The following is a 16258-nucleotide window of genomic DNA, read 5'->3' on the forward strand; positions in this document are numbered from 1 at the left end:
CTGGCTAATTAATTTTGGGTAAAGTTTACCCAGACCTTCAAGGTAAACACCGTCAAACGGTTCGGACTGCACACGAGATTGCTCCCTCAATTTCCGGAGGGTCAGGGGCTGACCGAAATTTTCCAGACCGGATTCACAGAAACCCCACCGGTTGCTTTTGTGACCAGTGGGCGTAGCCGTACGAATCGACCAGTCTGTCGTTGCACGGCCAAGCTTATTGAGCGTGACCAACGGCTTCTACCCTTTCACAACACCACACGTAATTGCTTCATGACGCGTATGTACTACGACCAATTAGTACCAGCGACTTAACGAAATAATTGTCTGCGCATCTATCATCGATTAATCGCCGCGTTACGAGGATGCACGCGCACCCTTCGCGCTTCAACCCAAGGAGAGAGAAATTATTCCATTATTTGAGTTAAGAAGGAACAACGTTGCAGGGGACTGAAAGATTGCGTGTATCGTCACTCAATATTCCACTTCGTCTGCACGGAAAAAAATGGTTTTACGAATCTTGCAAAAGTCTTTTCAGTAGATTGAAGCAGTGTAGATTTCTGTAGGATCTGTTATAGACCTCTGTAAAATCAACAAAGCTAGCTTGATTACAGTAAAAGTGGCTTTGTCCAATCTACAAGACTGGTACTGATTCTATTGAACTCAGATCTGTCAGAGTACTTTTATAAATTCTACAAGAGACTTCAATTACTTCAGCTTAACATTTTTTCCCTTGTGAAATTGAAAAAGTTATTTCGAAAATCACTGTCAAGCTCTGGATTACCCTAAAACATCACGGGAGTTAGAGATGCTGACTCCCTGCATAGTTGAAAATCCGTATATAATTTTTCATTCTTGAAAGCTGAACTTCTTATTAAGTGAATATTATTGAAAATATTTTAAGGAAGAGAAAATTCGATATCAAAGGGGCATGTCTATTGCCCTGATAAACATGGAAACGTTGTGCTTATGTGATATTTTGTTAACAATGAACTTGTTAAAAGTTACCACACAAGTGAAAGGTTTCGTTTCTTTTTCGACAAACAATACTGCTACTGGGGCGACTATAATTTATGGCTCATAGATATTACATGCGCTCTTGCTTTTTTAGCCTTGTCACTCACTGTAACAAATAAAAGTAAGCTTAGTAGATTGATTCGAATGGGCAGGTAGCTGACATCGAATTTGTCAAGCAAAAATCCATGTAAAACGTATTCGCTTTGAATAAATTGTTTAACTAAGTAATAAAATCTAAATCAGTAATAAAATATAAATTAATCTAAAATGGTCACCGAACTATGAGAAACTACTAAATGATTTCATATATGTATATATATTAAACGTAACCGTGTATTATTTCATGTTTATTTTAGTACAAGCGTATTAACGTATCCGTAAAATAATTTTTTTGTTCCAAAAATCACTCCAGTAAATATACCTACAGACTCCTATATTCATGTCTTAAAATTACATAAACTACAATCTACAATACCTTACTACCGAATTATGTGTGAAATATTATACGTTGATTTTTTGGTATTTAAATACATGTGATATATTACATGGATATTCATGTGTATATTTAACAAACTTGTACGCGTGTCTTTCTAATACACGCTCCAGATCCCTGACCTCTAGGGACTACATCTAAATTCCTGGAAAGCCAGCGTCTCAATAAAATAGAAGAGAATCTTTTCATAGCGTCGACTTATCTTTGTCGAAGAAATTACCTTCTCCCTTCGATCACTTCATAAATTACCCCACGTATTTCATGGCGGAGATTATTTTTATCTCTTATAGAACAGAAGTTATTGATACGACACGCACGAATATCAGGGACAACGCTCTAGTCCCCTATCAACTTTTAGAGAGCAGCTTCTAACAACTGTTTGCCGATCTTGTGAGCATTTGTACACGTACGGTCATGGGGGCTAGGTAGCAATTTCCATGTTATCTGCTATCTGCTTCGATAAACCTTAATTCTTCGTTCTTCTGCACGTCGGATTCCAGACACAAAGAAAAGATACAAAAAGTGATTTCTAAACGCTTGCGGTTACGACAACGGCTGGGAGAGTTTGTTCAATAATTCGAATAGTCAAATATTCAAATACTATATTTTGTAAAATTTTAATTAAATCTTTCGAATTCAATATTCCTTCTTAAATATCCATTTTTTATTTTGTTTGTCCACAACCGGTTTTATAAGTTTTTATGAACTTCTGTAACGCATTACTACGTTGATATAAAAGGCCAACTATGTTGACAATTTTTTGCTACATGTAAATAGTTTCTTTTTAGACTGACTGTGCTTGACAATAACGTTTAAACGAACAAAGCGATATGCAGAATATTAAGAGTGGTCTGTACATATGTACATACTCTGAAACCAGTTCATAGATTGAGCCCTGTAAGGACTCTCCTCGAGGTTTATACTGATTAATCAGAATAAAGGAAAATTAATTTATGAGATTAATTTTTATGTCTATCTTTGCTTGTATAACAATGACAGCGTTATTTGCACGAACATTTGAAATATAAATTATTATCTTAATACATATTTAATGAAAATAGTTATACATAAATACTGAGGTTTATAAGTTTTTCAAATAAAACTAAATGTGGTCCACAACTACTTATAATAGCAGGGTAAATTAATTTCGTTGCTATTAGAAAATACTTTCTAACGGATAATATTATTCTTATTCAAGTATTTTATTCAATTAATCAATTAAATTTCAAGCTTCTAATTGTTTTATATAATACAATAGAGTTGCAAAACAAGTATTAATGTTTAGTAGAACTAAAAATAAAGATTAAACAAATAATTTGGTTCTTAGGAGCACAGTTTTTTTATAATAAGAAAAGAAATCATTACCAGTGATACATATTCTAATTTTACATACAATTAACATTATTTTTTAGAGTATTATCATTAATAAAAATCTATTCCTTAAATAATTATCGTCTACACTGACAATACTGTGTAGTTTTTAATTGCACTGTCTAATTTTTACTTTTATCTAGCAGTAAGAAAAATGTATAGTTTTTAAATACATTTAGCACAAACATCCTAACACCAACTACAAATTGTAAAATACATAATATTAAAATTCATAAAAGCTGTTCAATATCGACATAACAGTTGTCGATAGTTTATAACACCAAAGAAACCACGATTTCATTGACTTCTCTCAATAAACCGCAACATATCCGCCTGAAAGGAGGAAAAATGAATTCCCACACAGTAAAACGCCAAACAAATACATAGCAGTTCCATTTAAATCGTTTTAATTTCACCATAAGGCTTCTGCGTTGTCCAATTAAAAACTGTTCCCCTCGTCTTCAGCTTCCAACATAGACGCACGCGATCGAGGTAGTCTGAGAATAACCTGCGGGAAATTAAAACCGGTCGAATCGCAAACCGTGAAGGACAATTTGCACCTTTTTACTTAACAGGAAGACATAGTCTCCAGTCTTTCTTGATCTAGAGGGCGCGCATCGGCGAACAAATAATCGGAACATCCTAAGTGGTTCTACCGTCAAATAATTCGGAGCAATGGGCAATCTGCGCACTCGTGCACACACGGCACTATCCGATTATATTTTGGGCATACAGCCGACTACATACGCCTCAAGGCCGACTTTACAAACCTCGCCGGTTGTTGCAATTAATCGTGCAAAAAATCAATCGACCGCCGAATACACAGAGACCTTGAACCTCTGATCGCGGGAATCTGTCCATCGAACATGAGGATCTCGTTCGAGGGACCTCGGGAAGACGCTTCACCCTTTGGACTCGAACGAGCTTTCATGGTCAACTAATATACAATTCCGAAGATCTAATTACATGTTAACTTCGTATTGCGTGAGCAATTGACACTCACAGAGTGGCGTACTGAAGAAGTTTGAGGTTTCATAGGAAACTAGAGATACGTTAATACGACTGCTAATGAAGATCGAGAAGAATTTCTTGAGGAGTTCGGAGCACACCTGGGCACTACTAAGTAATGAATTTTTAAAATCATTAGTTGATTGATATAGGTGTTCTCAAGTAGGTATAGTAGAGCCTTGACTTAACATTTTTGCTGGTAAGGTCAGGTTTTCGATAACAGAAATGTAATGATTGATTCTGCTCTATTTCAAGTTCAAATTGCTGAATAAGTTTATCTATTCAATGGAAAATACTTTTGAACAATATCGTAATCACTGATGAATTGTTGATATAAAGTAAAAATGAATACATGTATATATTGATATTTAACTAAATTTATCGATGTATAATTTACGAAAATAAAAAAAGTTTTAGATTGCAATAATAATAAATTTCAATAGAATGTCTCATAATAAAATATAATCAATCTGTGTACACACAGGGATATTTAAATACATATGTATATGAGTGTTTAAATATACATGCAATTATTATGGTAATTAAAAATGGTACGAATCGTAGTGCAGTTAGGTTTAATATACTTGTACACGTATATTTACCTTCACATACAGACATCTAATAAAATTCTTACATCTCTACATTAAGTAGAAATCTACCATGAATATATGCTGCCTTACATGCTAATTTTGTTTAATATTAACAAGTCATTTCAGATACTGTCAAAAAGTTTCAAAATCAGAATCTAAAAATATCAACTGCATCCTTGAGAATAAAATAACTACTAAATCTGGTTTTTAAAACGGTGATATAGCAGTAACTTTTATCGCAATCTCGAATAGAAGAAATGGAGTAACTTCATAGATCTGGAGTCCCGAAAACTAAATAAATACTTATTAACTAATAACTAATTTATAGTAATAATAATTCAGAGATACTGTATTTTTTTAGAGTAGATTGAAAGTATTTGTCTTCAAAATAGTTGAAATATTGCATAAGGAATATTAAAAGACTTATCTTCCTAGATTAGATAGATCCTACTTTTCTAATTCTTATCAGTGTTTATTAAAGTGACCTATGCAACCTCGATTTTAAACAACTCAAGCAGGTTTCATGATGAAACGCAATATCCTAGAGTTAATTACGGATGGAACGCAACCATTTTGAGCGACGATTTCTAATTTAACAAGACTTACATCATTAGAAAGCGCGAGAATTCTAAGTGTCCTTGCTTTCCCACCAATCGATTTGACGAATCGAAATTAAGCGTTTGGTTATAAATGTAAATTTAATTAATCACAAATATAAATATATTAATCATATGTAATAATAATAATAAAAAATAAAACAAATTATAACTTATTTCAAAATAAGAATTTCTATAGATGATAATATTAATTATGTTAATATTGATGAAAGAATTTTATTCTGCATATAGCAAATAATTATACTATAAGTCAGTTACTGTCCTACATTACACAATAATCACTATTTCTTTTAAATAATAAATTGTAACATAAAATCTAAGCATGTTAAAAGTTAAACTAACAGCGAATTTGAATCAGAACAGGCAGGAAAGTTAACGTTTCTAACCATTAAAAATGATGGATTATTTTTGTCAAAAAATCAGATCACGGCCTAGAATTTAAACATCTGATTCTCAGTATACCTTAAACAACAAAGGTTAAAATTCTGAGCACGAATTCAGAGAGAGATCCACATCAGATCTTTCCATCTCGCTCCTGACAACAAGAAAGAAGCTAGAAAAGAAATGAATACGTTGAATTTGACGGTAGAAAAAAGTATTACCGTTACAAGCGTTAGGCATCCGCGAGAAAGGTACACATTTTGTTGCTGGATCTATATAAGAAACACGCATAGTTCTCATTTCGTTAGTAATGAAGACATTTAAACATTTTACAGAGTGGTTGAACATTATCGCTTACAGTCAGATTTAAAAAAAAACTTTAATTTGAGTATACAATGCGATGAAAACAAGTGTCAAAAATAATTATTCGTTAAAATACACAAGAAATTACTGCTTAAAATAAACAAAGAAATAACCATCAATAATTATTTCTTTAATAAAATTCATAATTCTACAAAATTTATTCTTTCTTATAATCGAACAATATCTTTGCTTTAACATTTAAAACTTTTAGACAATGTAGAATGTAAAATGTAAACTGTAAACTGTAAACTGTAAAATGTAAAACGTAAAAGTGATTTACGTGCAGTCTTTGACATTCATTGAATTCAACTGATTATTCAACGTACCATGGTATTTAAATAATACTTCTTTCAAGAAGTTTTTTCTTGTTTAGAAATTGTTTCTAAAATTGTTTAGAAAGTCAACAGAAAATGCGATAAATAAAAAGGAAAATGCACAACACAGCATTTTGCAATTACAAGACAGAGAAGAAGAAACATGGCTAATCACATTTTAGCACGAACGGTTATCTTCAACCACACTTCAATTGTGATTCGGAGATCTTTATCGTCTCTCAAACTTAAAATTAAAAGATATATCTCCATCAAACATTTGCAACAAAAATTACGCTCTAAATAACAATCAATAATATACGAAACAAAAAAATCGAACTTCATTACACGCTGTTGAAAACGCATTGACAAACATCAAACTCGCGAGAGCGAATATTAATCATATTAATTACAGAAGCAAGTGACGTTATCGAAACACATTTGGCAGCGCGCGGGTGACGTAATCCATGACTTATCGTACTGACACGATTCGCCTTGTCAATGACGGCGAGACGGCAGAGCTCGGTGAACGCTCGGTCGCTCGCGCGCATGCGCACGCGCGGCCAGTAAGACGCTACGGAATACCCTCTACGCAATAAGCTTGGTTTTTTAAATTTTAAAGGGACCTAAACCCGGACGCCGCGCGCGTATCAACGTCACACCGGACGTCTCACGCTTCCACAGCCAAAAATAATCATTAAAGTCCGTTCGCGGGCAACATGCACCTTTTAACGCACGATTCAATTGAAAAACTGACGGTTACAGGCTGGCTCGAACCTGTCGAGTCGCTGTAACGGACAGCCGAGTCAGCGCATAGCGAAGGAGAAGGGAACACGGTCGACGAAGAAAGTGGAAAATACGGTGAGAGAGAAAAATAGAATGTATTAGCGCAACGCTGTTGCTTTCCGTTGACAAACCTGATTTTGGAATGGCATTGAGATAATTGTTTACGTCGAAACTATTTTACGATGAAAAGCTACATCGTCGTAGCATGGCGTACTGTAAACAGTTTTTTGGTTCAATAAGAATGTAGCTTTTTGTTCATGTAGGTAAAACTAAGATAATCGCAAGTTCATCGGCCAAAATTGAGGGAATTTTGTTTCAATCGAAGAATTATATTTTGAGAGCTTTTATTCATTTATACTATTGTTGGAACGATATTTTATTATATATTATTGTCCCATTTCTCTGTTAATATAGAGGTTTTTTGTACTATTTTGATTCTTGTCGCTCAGTGTGAAATTTGTGCGGCTATTCTATTGTTATGAAAATATCCTTAAAATATGTTCAAATACGTTGAAGTGTTAAAACTTTGTCCATTTATCAAATTTCATTGTAGAATGTTAGAATAACGTTTTCTAGACTTCCATCAATTAGAAAATGTAAAATAAAGACAGAAAGGATCATTTATATCGTGAAAGCTTACTAAAAAGCTTAAACATTATATCAATAAAAAATTATTCTTGGATGAACCATCTTTGCATTTATCAACTACATATATTAGTATCTGTAAATGAATCTTGTATTTCTTTTCCATATATTTGTATAATAATTCAAACAACGACTAAACAAAATTCTATTTGTAAAAATGTTATGCTAACAAAATATTTATTCGCAACTAAACAAATATTACGAACAAATTATCAAATATTATTCGTTGTGGAAATTAATCTGTCTAACATTGTTTCATATTTCATTCGAACACTTGCCAACGCAAATCGTGGTTTACATTCAGGATTGGTTTTTTTCTCTATTCAGACAATGGTTAAACGCGAAAAATAATATCATATTTTTCGTGTAAACAATTGCACGTAGGTGTTTGACGTTACTAGCATCTCCCGTATACAATTATGTAACCTGAACACGTCTAGACTGTCTGCATTCATTGAAAAATTAAGTCGCGAAAAGAATGAACGATAAATCTGTTTAAATAGATGTAGTGAAATTTTGAATGTAAATACCAGCGGTAGATTTAATATGGAATACGTATTATCATCAACGCTTTCAGAGGTCAACGGAATGCCTCGTCAGCAATACGCAAACGTTGGAAAGGCAGAATTGCGAGAAAGACAGATAATCAAAGGAGAATAGTTCTAAAGAATATTACACACTAGTAAACTCTTATTAAGGATGGCGAGCAGATCATATGTTGTAGCAACATTTAGTTTGTGTTAATATTAATTTTCAGAACATTCTATTCAAAATTACTTTGAATTTTTAAAGGTTGTAGATTATTATCAACTCCAGATCGTTTCTCTACGTAAAATTCGTAAATGTAAATAAATAGAGGGGATAAATTGAAAGATCTTTGCACTTTTCCCTTAACAAAAAAAATGATATATTTGAAAGATGTACAGAACTTATATTACATATGTATTTCTTGAATGAAATTGTGATTTTGTAAATTAATACTTCTCGATGTATTTTGTATTTTCCGCCGAAAATTATATTATTGTAATAAATGTACGAACAGTTTAAAGAGAAATCTAAAAATCCTCCATAATATTTTTAACAAAGCATTTATAAAAAATGCTTAAACAAGAAGAATACTTTAGTATTCACCAGAATAAAGGCACTTTGATATAAAATACACATTAAAGATTTTACATTTTATCAAAGCTACAATAACAAAACAGGACTAATTCAATGGCACAGCAGTTTCTTCTATCAATTCTCTTTATCTTTGCTGAGAAACAATGAAATGCACCTAATACTAGACTGTATAATTATGTAGATCAAAACCTCAAGCAACTAAGAGTAAATGATGTATACAACATAGCGTCTATACGAAAAAAAGGTTTAATATCTATTTTGGAGGAGGACACAATCAGTGGAACGCAATACTGAAATGTTTAATATTCAAATCGTCTTATTCAATTTGCAAGCACAAATTAATTTTTCAGATCGATAAATTTAAGTATTTCTTGAAAATAAATGTAAAAAGAGTCATTTAGTTTCATCGCAATTGTATATTTTAGACGTTTCGTAACCTATCAGTTTTAATAATACGAATAGAAATAAGTTGATGCAACAGCATGGAATTTGGTCAACTAAAACGGAAATTCGTCAAATCCAATTCTTACCGAGCCCCATATATCACCATCCACAATCAGAAACGAGAAAACGAGAATAATAAGTTTCATATGTAAGCAAAAGTACATCTTTGTTAATACTCCAGAACATTATACCTACTTCATATCAAGACTACCTGATCTTTCTCGATGCTGCTCTGCAACCTGTTCTCGTTTCCCACTTAAATACATATCAATGTTAAGCAGTTCTTCGAAAGCTCACAAAACCAACGTAAAGATGTCAATGAAAATAGGGAAATTTTTGGAAATTCAAGGGCGACACGTGGACCGGAAACGGTTGCTCACCTCCAACATCCACTCGGCGACGATTTTGCGCATGAGCGGCGAGATGTCCCTCTGCACGCACTCGAAGTAGGAGCTGCTGGGTGCGTATCTCTCCTCCGTTTTCAGCAGATTCTGCAGCACTCGGTCGTCGCCGAGAAGGGCTGGATCGGCGTAGGCTCTGCATTCCGTCTCGGTAGTCTCACAGCAAAGCAGATCCATGTTCCCCGTGGTGGCGTTTTTTTTTTATTTTTTCTAACCTCACCTCGGCGGCCTACTCCGCTCGCGGTTACTCTCTCTCTTCCTTTCACGCTCTATCTCTGTTGATTCGCTAGATAAGCCGAGAAAGAGACGATGTCCCGATATGTCAAAAACTCGACGATACTCCCAAGCGAAGTCTCCGCGAACGTTTTTCCTCCCTTCACGTCCCTTTTCGTTCGTCCCCCGTCGCTTTTCTTACCGCCGTCGTCGTCGTCGTCGCCGCCGTCGTCGCGGTCTCACTTTATTCACGTGCCACGTTGCCAAACCGTTTTTCGCCGGCGCGACCAGACAGAGCATGCACGAATCGATCGTAAAGATACGGCCCAGACGAGAGAGTTCACATAAATCCGCACGGGAAGACGCTCTTTCGCCGGCTTACGGGGACACTTATAAACACTTCACCAAATAATATGCGTGCATATACATACGCGCACACCGTGCACCTACTGTGTACGTACACACGCGTCCGTGTATGTGTACAGGTATATGTATAACGCGTAGAGGACCTTGGTTTCGGCCAATGACTCCGAATAAATATCACTCACCTAGAGGGCCCGATCTATGCAAAAACAATCTACAGACGCGTGGTCTCGACGGGCGAAAACAATAGAAAATAAACGTCGACGGTATCTCGTTCTTTTCTCTTTCATGCACAACACACTTTTCTTCAACTTCTGTTTTCGCTTTTTTTTCGCTTCCTTTCGTCCAAGCTGTTTCTCTCCGTCGATCGAGCCTCGTTAATAAACACTATTCGAATAAATAAGAAAATCCGTTTCGTCGAGACGGGTGTGTAGGACTTTAATAAATAAGCGTAATTGGGCCCGTTTGGCGCTGTCGATTCGGTGTCGATTGGACGAGCGGTGTTCACACGTACGATTGGTTGCGGTAGGTTGTCCGGGTACACGTGAGAAAACCGTTTCCTTTTTCGAACGAGTCGCTTTGCTTACGGCGGATTTAAATGTCCTGTCGACTACGAGCACAGTCTCATTCACTTTCTCACGATCCGACACTGGCGACTTACCAGGTCAGAATGCCGCACCACCTCCTGCCTGCTACTTCGCTCCTCCCGAAGGGGTGGTAGGTGCGTCCCTACCACCGCGGCGCCACGCGATCACGTGACCCTCCGATCGATCCCTACCACTGGGGCGCCAGCGTGTCACGTGAAACGTAACTGCCCCCCACCCTTTCCGCCGCCACCGTGACTGGGGCGCCAGTGATGGATTCGCATCGTGTAACAGGAACCTGAAGCGCTGCTGTGCTGTAGGGTTGCCACTTTTGAAGCACTCGCGTTTGTGTGGGAAGCAACGAGAGAACGATGGACTCAAGGTGGTAGATACTTTAACTTGCCTTGTTGAGAAGGATCTTTGATAATTAGAGGTGCATGGATTTTATAACGAGAATTATTGCTTTATTGCTGGTACGTTTACAGTAGCGTAGACCTTACACTTGTCGTGTGAGGTTGGAAAACAGGTGGTAGTGAGAAACTGTGAGATCGGAGCTTTGGAGTTATTGGGGTGGAAGAAGGAAGGATGCGTCTGTAACTGGCATCGATAATCTTTTTAGTTGATGGTGTTTTTAATTAATTTTAAATTAATACTTGACTTTTATGCTCTATTTTGAAGAAGCTAGATACCCAGAAGAATATGTTTGCGCATCAAATTATTGTAAACTTTTCGTATATGCAGTTTATTGATAACATATTACTAGTTATGCATAATGAAAATCTAGTTTTCGATGCATGTATGTCATAAGAAGTATGGAACGTGTTACTCGAGAATAATGTGCATCGTGATTTGTTGGAAAGAGTTTTTGGTAAATTGCGAAAGAAAAATAACGTTATGGCATACTTTCTGACTTCGTATAGGTACCTGTCAAAAGATTAATTTTGTTAGGGTATGTGTTAATTATTTAACAATGTGGCGTAGGGTGCCATTTAGACGTGATCCGACGTTGGTTCAAGAGACGTCGGGCAAGTACGGACCTATTCGATTTTATTGGTTCGTGCACGACATAGAGTTACTTTATGTTACTTGTCCTTATTACATCGGCATTTTATGTTCAGGTCTAGACTAGGTATGACTTTAATTTTAATGTAAAGTGAGCGAGTAGACTGAGAAAAATTCAGCAAGTAGATCTTTATTAGCTAGAAGAGAATAGAAACATTAAAGTTTTTATCGAAATCGACGCAACCCTTTTCCATTTCTCCTAATTAAATATATGCATATGTATATGAGGCGTTGCCAGTAATAAGGGCGAACTCAACAATTTCAAAAACACTGTTTATTTTATTCGCCCTTACAGAAAATAAAGAAAAAGCGTTTTTCTCGAAACAAGAATTCGCCTTTGCTACCCGCAAGACTTCATACGTAACAGAAACCATTTATTAAAAATAAAAATGAACGTCCTTGGAACAAGCGGATAGAGTAAGAGCAATAACTCTATTCCACGCGCAGGGTTGCCACCTGTGAATCGATGCATGTACTGCCCTAACCCAAAGGCGTGGAACCTGCGTCTCGAGCAAGAAATCAAGAACCTCTAGAACATCTAATTTCATGACCGAAGGGAATTGCTCAGACTTCTTCGTTCGTTTAACCAAGAAATTCTTGAAGCGTGTACAGGGAAAGTAAGGACTACTTCCGGCGGATAATTTCAGCGGGCTGGGAGAAAGAAACGGCCCGTGTAGGAGTGGGAATGTCCTTCGTGCACGAAACACGCGGCTTCTCGGCTCGTTTGCGATCGCTCTGCGTTTACTACTACGAGGTATCGTCGTACGCGCGTGCAACTTACGCGACCGGATGTTGCCCGTGCGTACCAGGCGACGTCGTAACGACCGAACAATAAGCGGTGTACGCTGGAGTACTACGACCGAGTAAGTCGAAATGATCTCAAGGACTTTGAGGGTGGAGCTTTGGTTTTGTGAAAGCTGGACAATCAGAATATTTGACTTTTCGATTGGAAACCGTACGTCCAAATGTTAAATACTATTATGTACATGCTTTTATGTGAATGTGGGGTTGTAGAAAAAATTGCGAATATGTAAATGATTAATATAGTGTACGGTTTCCTACTATAGATCCTTTGATGACGAGTTTATAAAGAGGAATACATTTTCAGATTAATTCATATGGCAGCAAATATTGTTATTTTAAGATTTTATTAATATTTTTAATCTGTTCAATTTAACACATTGTATATAATAACATTGATGAAAACTGAAATTAGTAGAATTTTTTAAGGAAACTATACATAAAAAATTCCTTGTGTAGTATGTTTGTCTTTAAAGTTATTCATACTAAGAAATCTGAAAAAGAATGCCTTGGAGGATCAAATTTTTATATACTCAATCCTTAAAATAGTTCAGAAGAATTTCAGAAAAAGTGATCTCGAAATAACAATTCTAATTGCACCATATTTTTTCCATAAAAATAGTCGAAGTTAGATTTAATTCTGGCAGAAGAATTTTGTGATATTAAAAAAAGAATTTTTAAGAGTAAACTTTAATAGATTGCTCTGCTTGCCTCAAAACAACTATATTTATGCTGAAAAAACCATGCGAGAAAAATTATATAAAAAATCTACAATGCATATATGAAGAAATAAGAGATTCATTCCACATGTGAAATTCCAGTACAAAAATAATTAACAGGTTGTTTAAAAAAATATGAAATATAACTGACTAAATTTTATTCGTAATTTTCTGTTGTTTGTCCAAAAAGATTTACTATCATTTTTTCCTAAAATGGAAAAGAAAATAATGAAAATTTGTTATGTGAAATAATTTTTATGATAAAATAAACAAGAAATATATAGGTATATATCAAATATATATCTATAAATTTATAAAAAATATTTGCAACAAATTTGTCACTTTCGATCTTTTTTAAGCCAATACAAAGAAATTTTCATGTAATTTTTCTCTACGACACACTACTAATTTTAATTTCTATTCGAAATGTACACGTTATACAACTATAAAGATGAAATAAATAATAAATAAGCAACATCCTATGCAGTAACAACGTACAAATCATCATCAGTTGCAATGAGAATAATAATAACCACAACAGGAATAATAGCAATAAAAGATAATAGTAGTAATTATAATTGGAAGAAATAGTAAGTCCAGGCACTGCATTATTCTTACAGTCACTATGGTCACAGGAAAAGTGACAGCAACAGTGTGACAGCGACAGCAACAATGTGACAGCTCTAGCAAAACGTATGTATCTACATAAGTAGGTAGCATGCAGTGGCAGTGACGTAGTCACGATTATAATTCTGCCACTTCATGATTTGAGTGAAGATGGAAGTACAAATTACCAGTCAAATTACAACTGACAACTTACAAACTTGAATTGCTATTAACTATTCTCTATAGGGTCATTCTACGCGAAATCGAGCACGTTTCGGAGCAAGTTCTTGTAATTTGCTCAAATTTGAATATGTTGTAGTCTTTAACGATATTTAAACGTACCCCAAAGGATTTTTGAAAATTTTGATATTTAAAGTAATGATATCATTGATATCAATGAGACATATCTAGACATAGTAATAAGATTAATACAGATTTTAACGTGCGATATTAATGTATTAAATATGACGATTAAAGAATTATAGAAAATGATAGTTAACAAAAATTGACAGTATCTATAAGATTATTTACTAGACCGCCTTATAAATTTCCTGCATTTGCAGTTTTCGTACAATTAAATTAAACATTGTCTAGAGAATATTAGTCAACCGAAACCATTAACAATTCTTTCTTCACTTTTCGCGTAGATGGTATCAACAGAAATTTAAAATTTTAATCGTATCCGCGGTTACATTCATTAACTTTCTCGCAGCTTCGGACGTTATTAGTTCACCTTAATTAGGCATTACTGTTATTTTTAGCTCACACGGAGTACTCTACGCTCACAAGTAGTCGCATCGCGTCGATGAATAGTCAGTGCCTTGCAGAACGGACTTTTAAAACAATGAATGGGACACTGTTCCCTTTCTGTTACAGATTTTTAAGTAATTCTTTGTAGTAATTTTACACACATTATGCCAACAGAATTTTTATAACAATTTTTTTGGAAAAGTTAATTCTAAAAATTAATGTTACTGACAATGAATTATTTCTTTAAAATGAATGAATTATTTCTTTAAAATGAAAGACTGATATTTTTATTCTTTAATTTTATTATTTAATATACTAAATAACAATAACCTTACTTTTTAGTAATAAACTTATAAAATCTTTAAGAAATTGCCCTAAAGGAAATAAATAGAATGTTATTAGCTACTTCGATCATTGTTTACTGTTACCAAATATGTATTTAACATATAGGAGTCTTTTAGATATTAAATATATATGTACGTCGGATAAATTAAATCTGTCTCATAATCTCTCAATTAAGTTAATGTTCCATTAATCAAGTTGAATGTTTTATTCTTTTAGTCTTGATTTCATAATAAATTTGTTTTCTGTTTTTGACAGTGATATACGTATTTTATCATTTTGATACCTCTGTCTTATTACTTAGACTTTATTTAATTTAATTAGGTTCCAATTTATAACTAAACAAATTTTAAGGCATTATTGTATTTCTATTGGAATGAGTTATCTTAAAAAATCATTTTACTGCAAAATGTACATATTAGTTAACCATGCATATCATCATCAAACGTCTGATGGTAAAACATTCAGTAATAAGTAGGTATGAATATGAATTTAACAGTGAATAGCAAACAACATAGGTATACTTAATTTGATTCATAATTGGTTATAATTACTCTGGAGAACGTGCTTTCTACTTACTTTTTCAGTTAGACCTTTCCGTAAAGTTTTCGAAATTTTTATTTTTATTGATTTATGTATTTAAATCCAGAAAAATGTACAATGTTATAACATATAACATTTAAAATCCTACAGAGATAAACGCAGTTATCTGTGCATAGGGCTAGTAAGAAAATAATAAATAAAACTAAGAAGAAAAAGTTTTTCGCTAATAAATTGTGTACGATAACAACTTCTCCGAGGAAAAGTACTTTTTAATTAAAACTTCATTTCAATTCCTCTATCAAATGAATTTTTCTGCGGACTATTGTTTGCAATCAAAAAAAAGCAATATTCAGTTATTAAAAACAGAAGGCAGTAAATATTGTTCAGTAGAAATAGAGACCTAGTTGTATAATGCTAGGTACTATTAGGAAAACGAAAAGTATTATTTTGAATGTATTGAATAAATTAATATCTGGCCTATACTGTTTCTTAAAAAAAGATATTCCAAACTTTTTAAACATTACATAAAAGTTATCCAACACGTTCAGTTTTAATGACGATACGCGTGATACACAATAATTACTGAAAAATCATGCAAGCGTCCACAACTTTGGTCAGTTTAAATGGCTTTGGCCTTTGGTGAGATTCTACACATATCTTTGGCGCTCATCATAGTATTTAATTTCACTAGAGCACGACAGTTCCAGCCAGTGCTTACCCATCTTTTAC

The 16258-nt window shown here is 34.3% G+C and overlaps 1 protein-coding gene across 1 annotated transcript in view; it reads right to left on the bottom strand.

Annotated features, from left to right (window-relative positions):
- The window catches only part of Cycd (cyclin D), a 65842-nt gene extending 55100 nt beyond the window's left edge, over positions 1-10742 (bottom strand). The window contains exon 1 of the mRNA XM_076393683.1: positions 9526-10742. Coding sequence (XP_076249798.1) covers positions 9526-9723 — 198 coding nt within the window. The 5' untranslated portion in view covers positions 9724-10742. The remainder of the gene's footprint in view (positions 1-9525) is intronic.
- Positions 10743-16258: the final 5516 nt, after the last annotated feature.

This window comes from Calliopsis andreniformis, chromosome 3 (genome assembly GCF_051401765.1).
Source record: "Calliopsis andreniformis isolate RMS-2024a chromosome 3, iyCalAndr_principal, whole genome shotgun sequence".
Classification (NCBI taxonomy): domain Eukaryota; kingdom Metazoa; phylum Arthropoda; class Insecta; order Hymenoptera; family Andrenidae; genus Calliopsis; species Calliopsis andreniformis.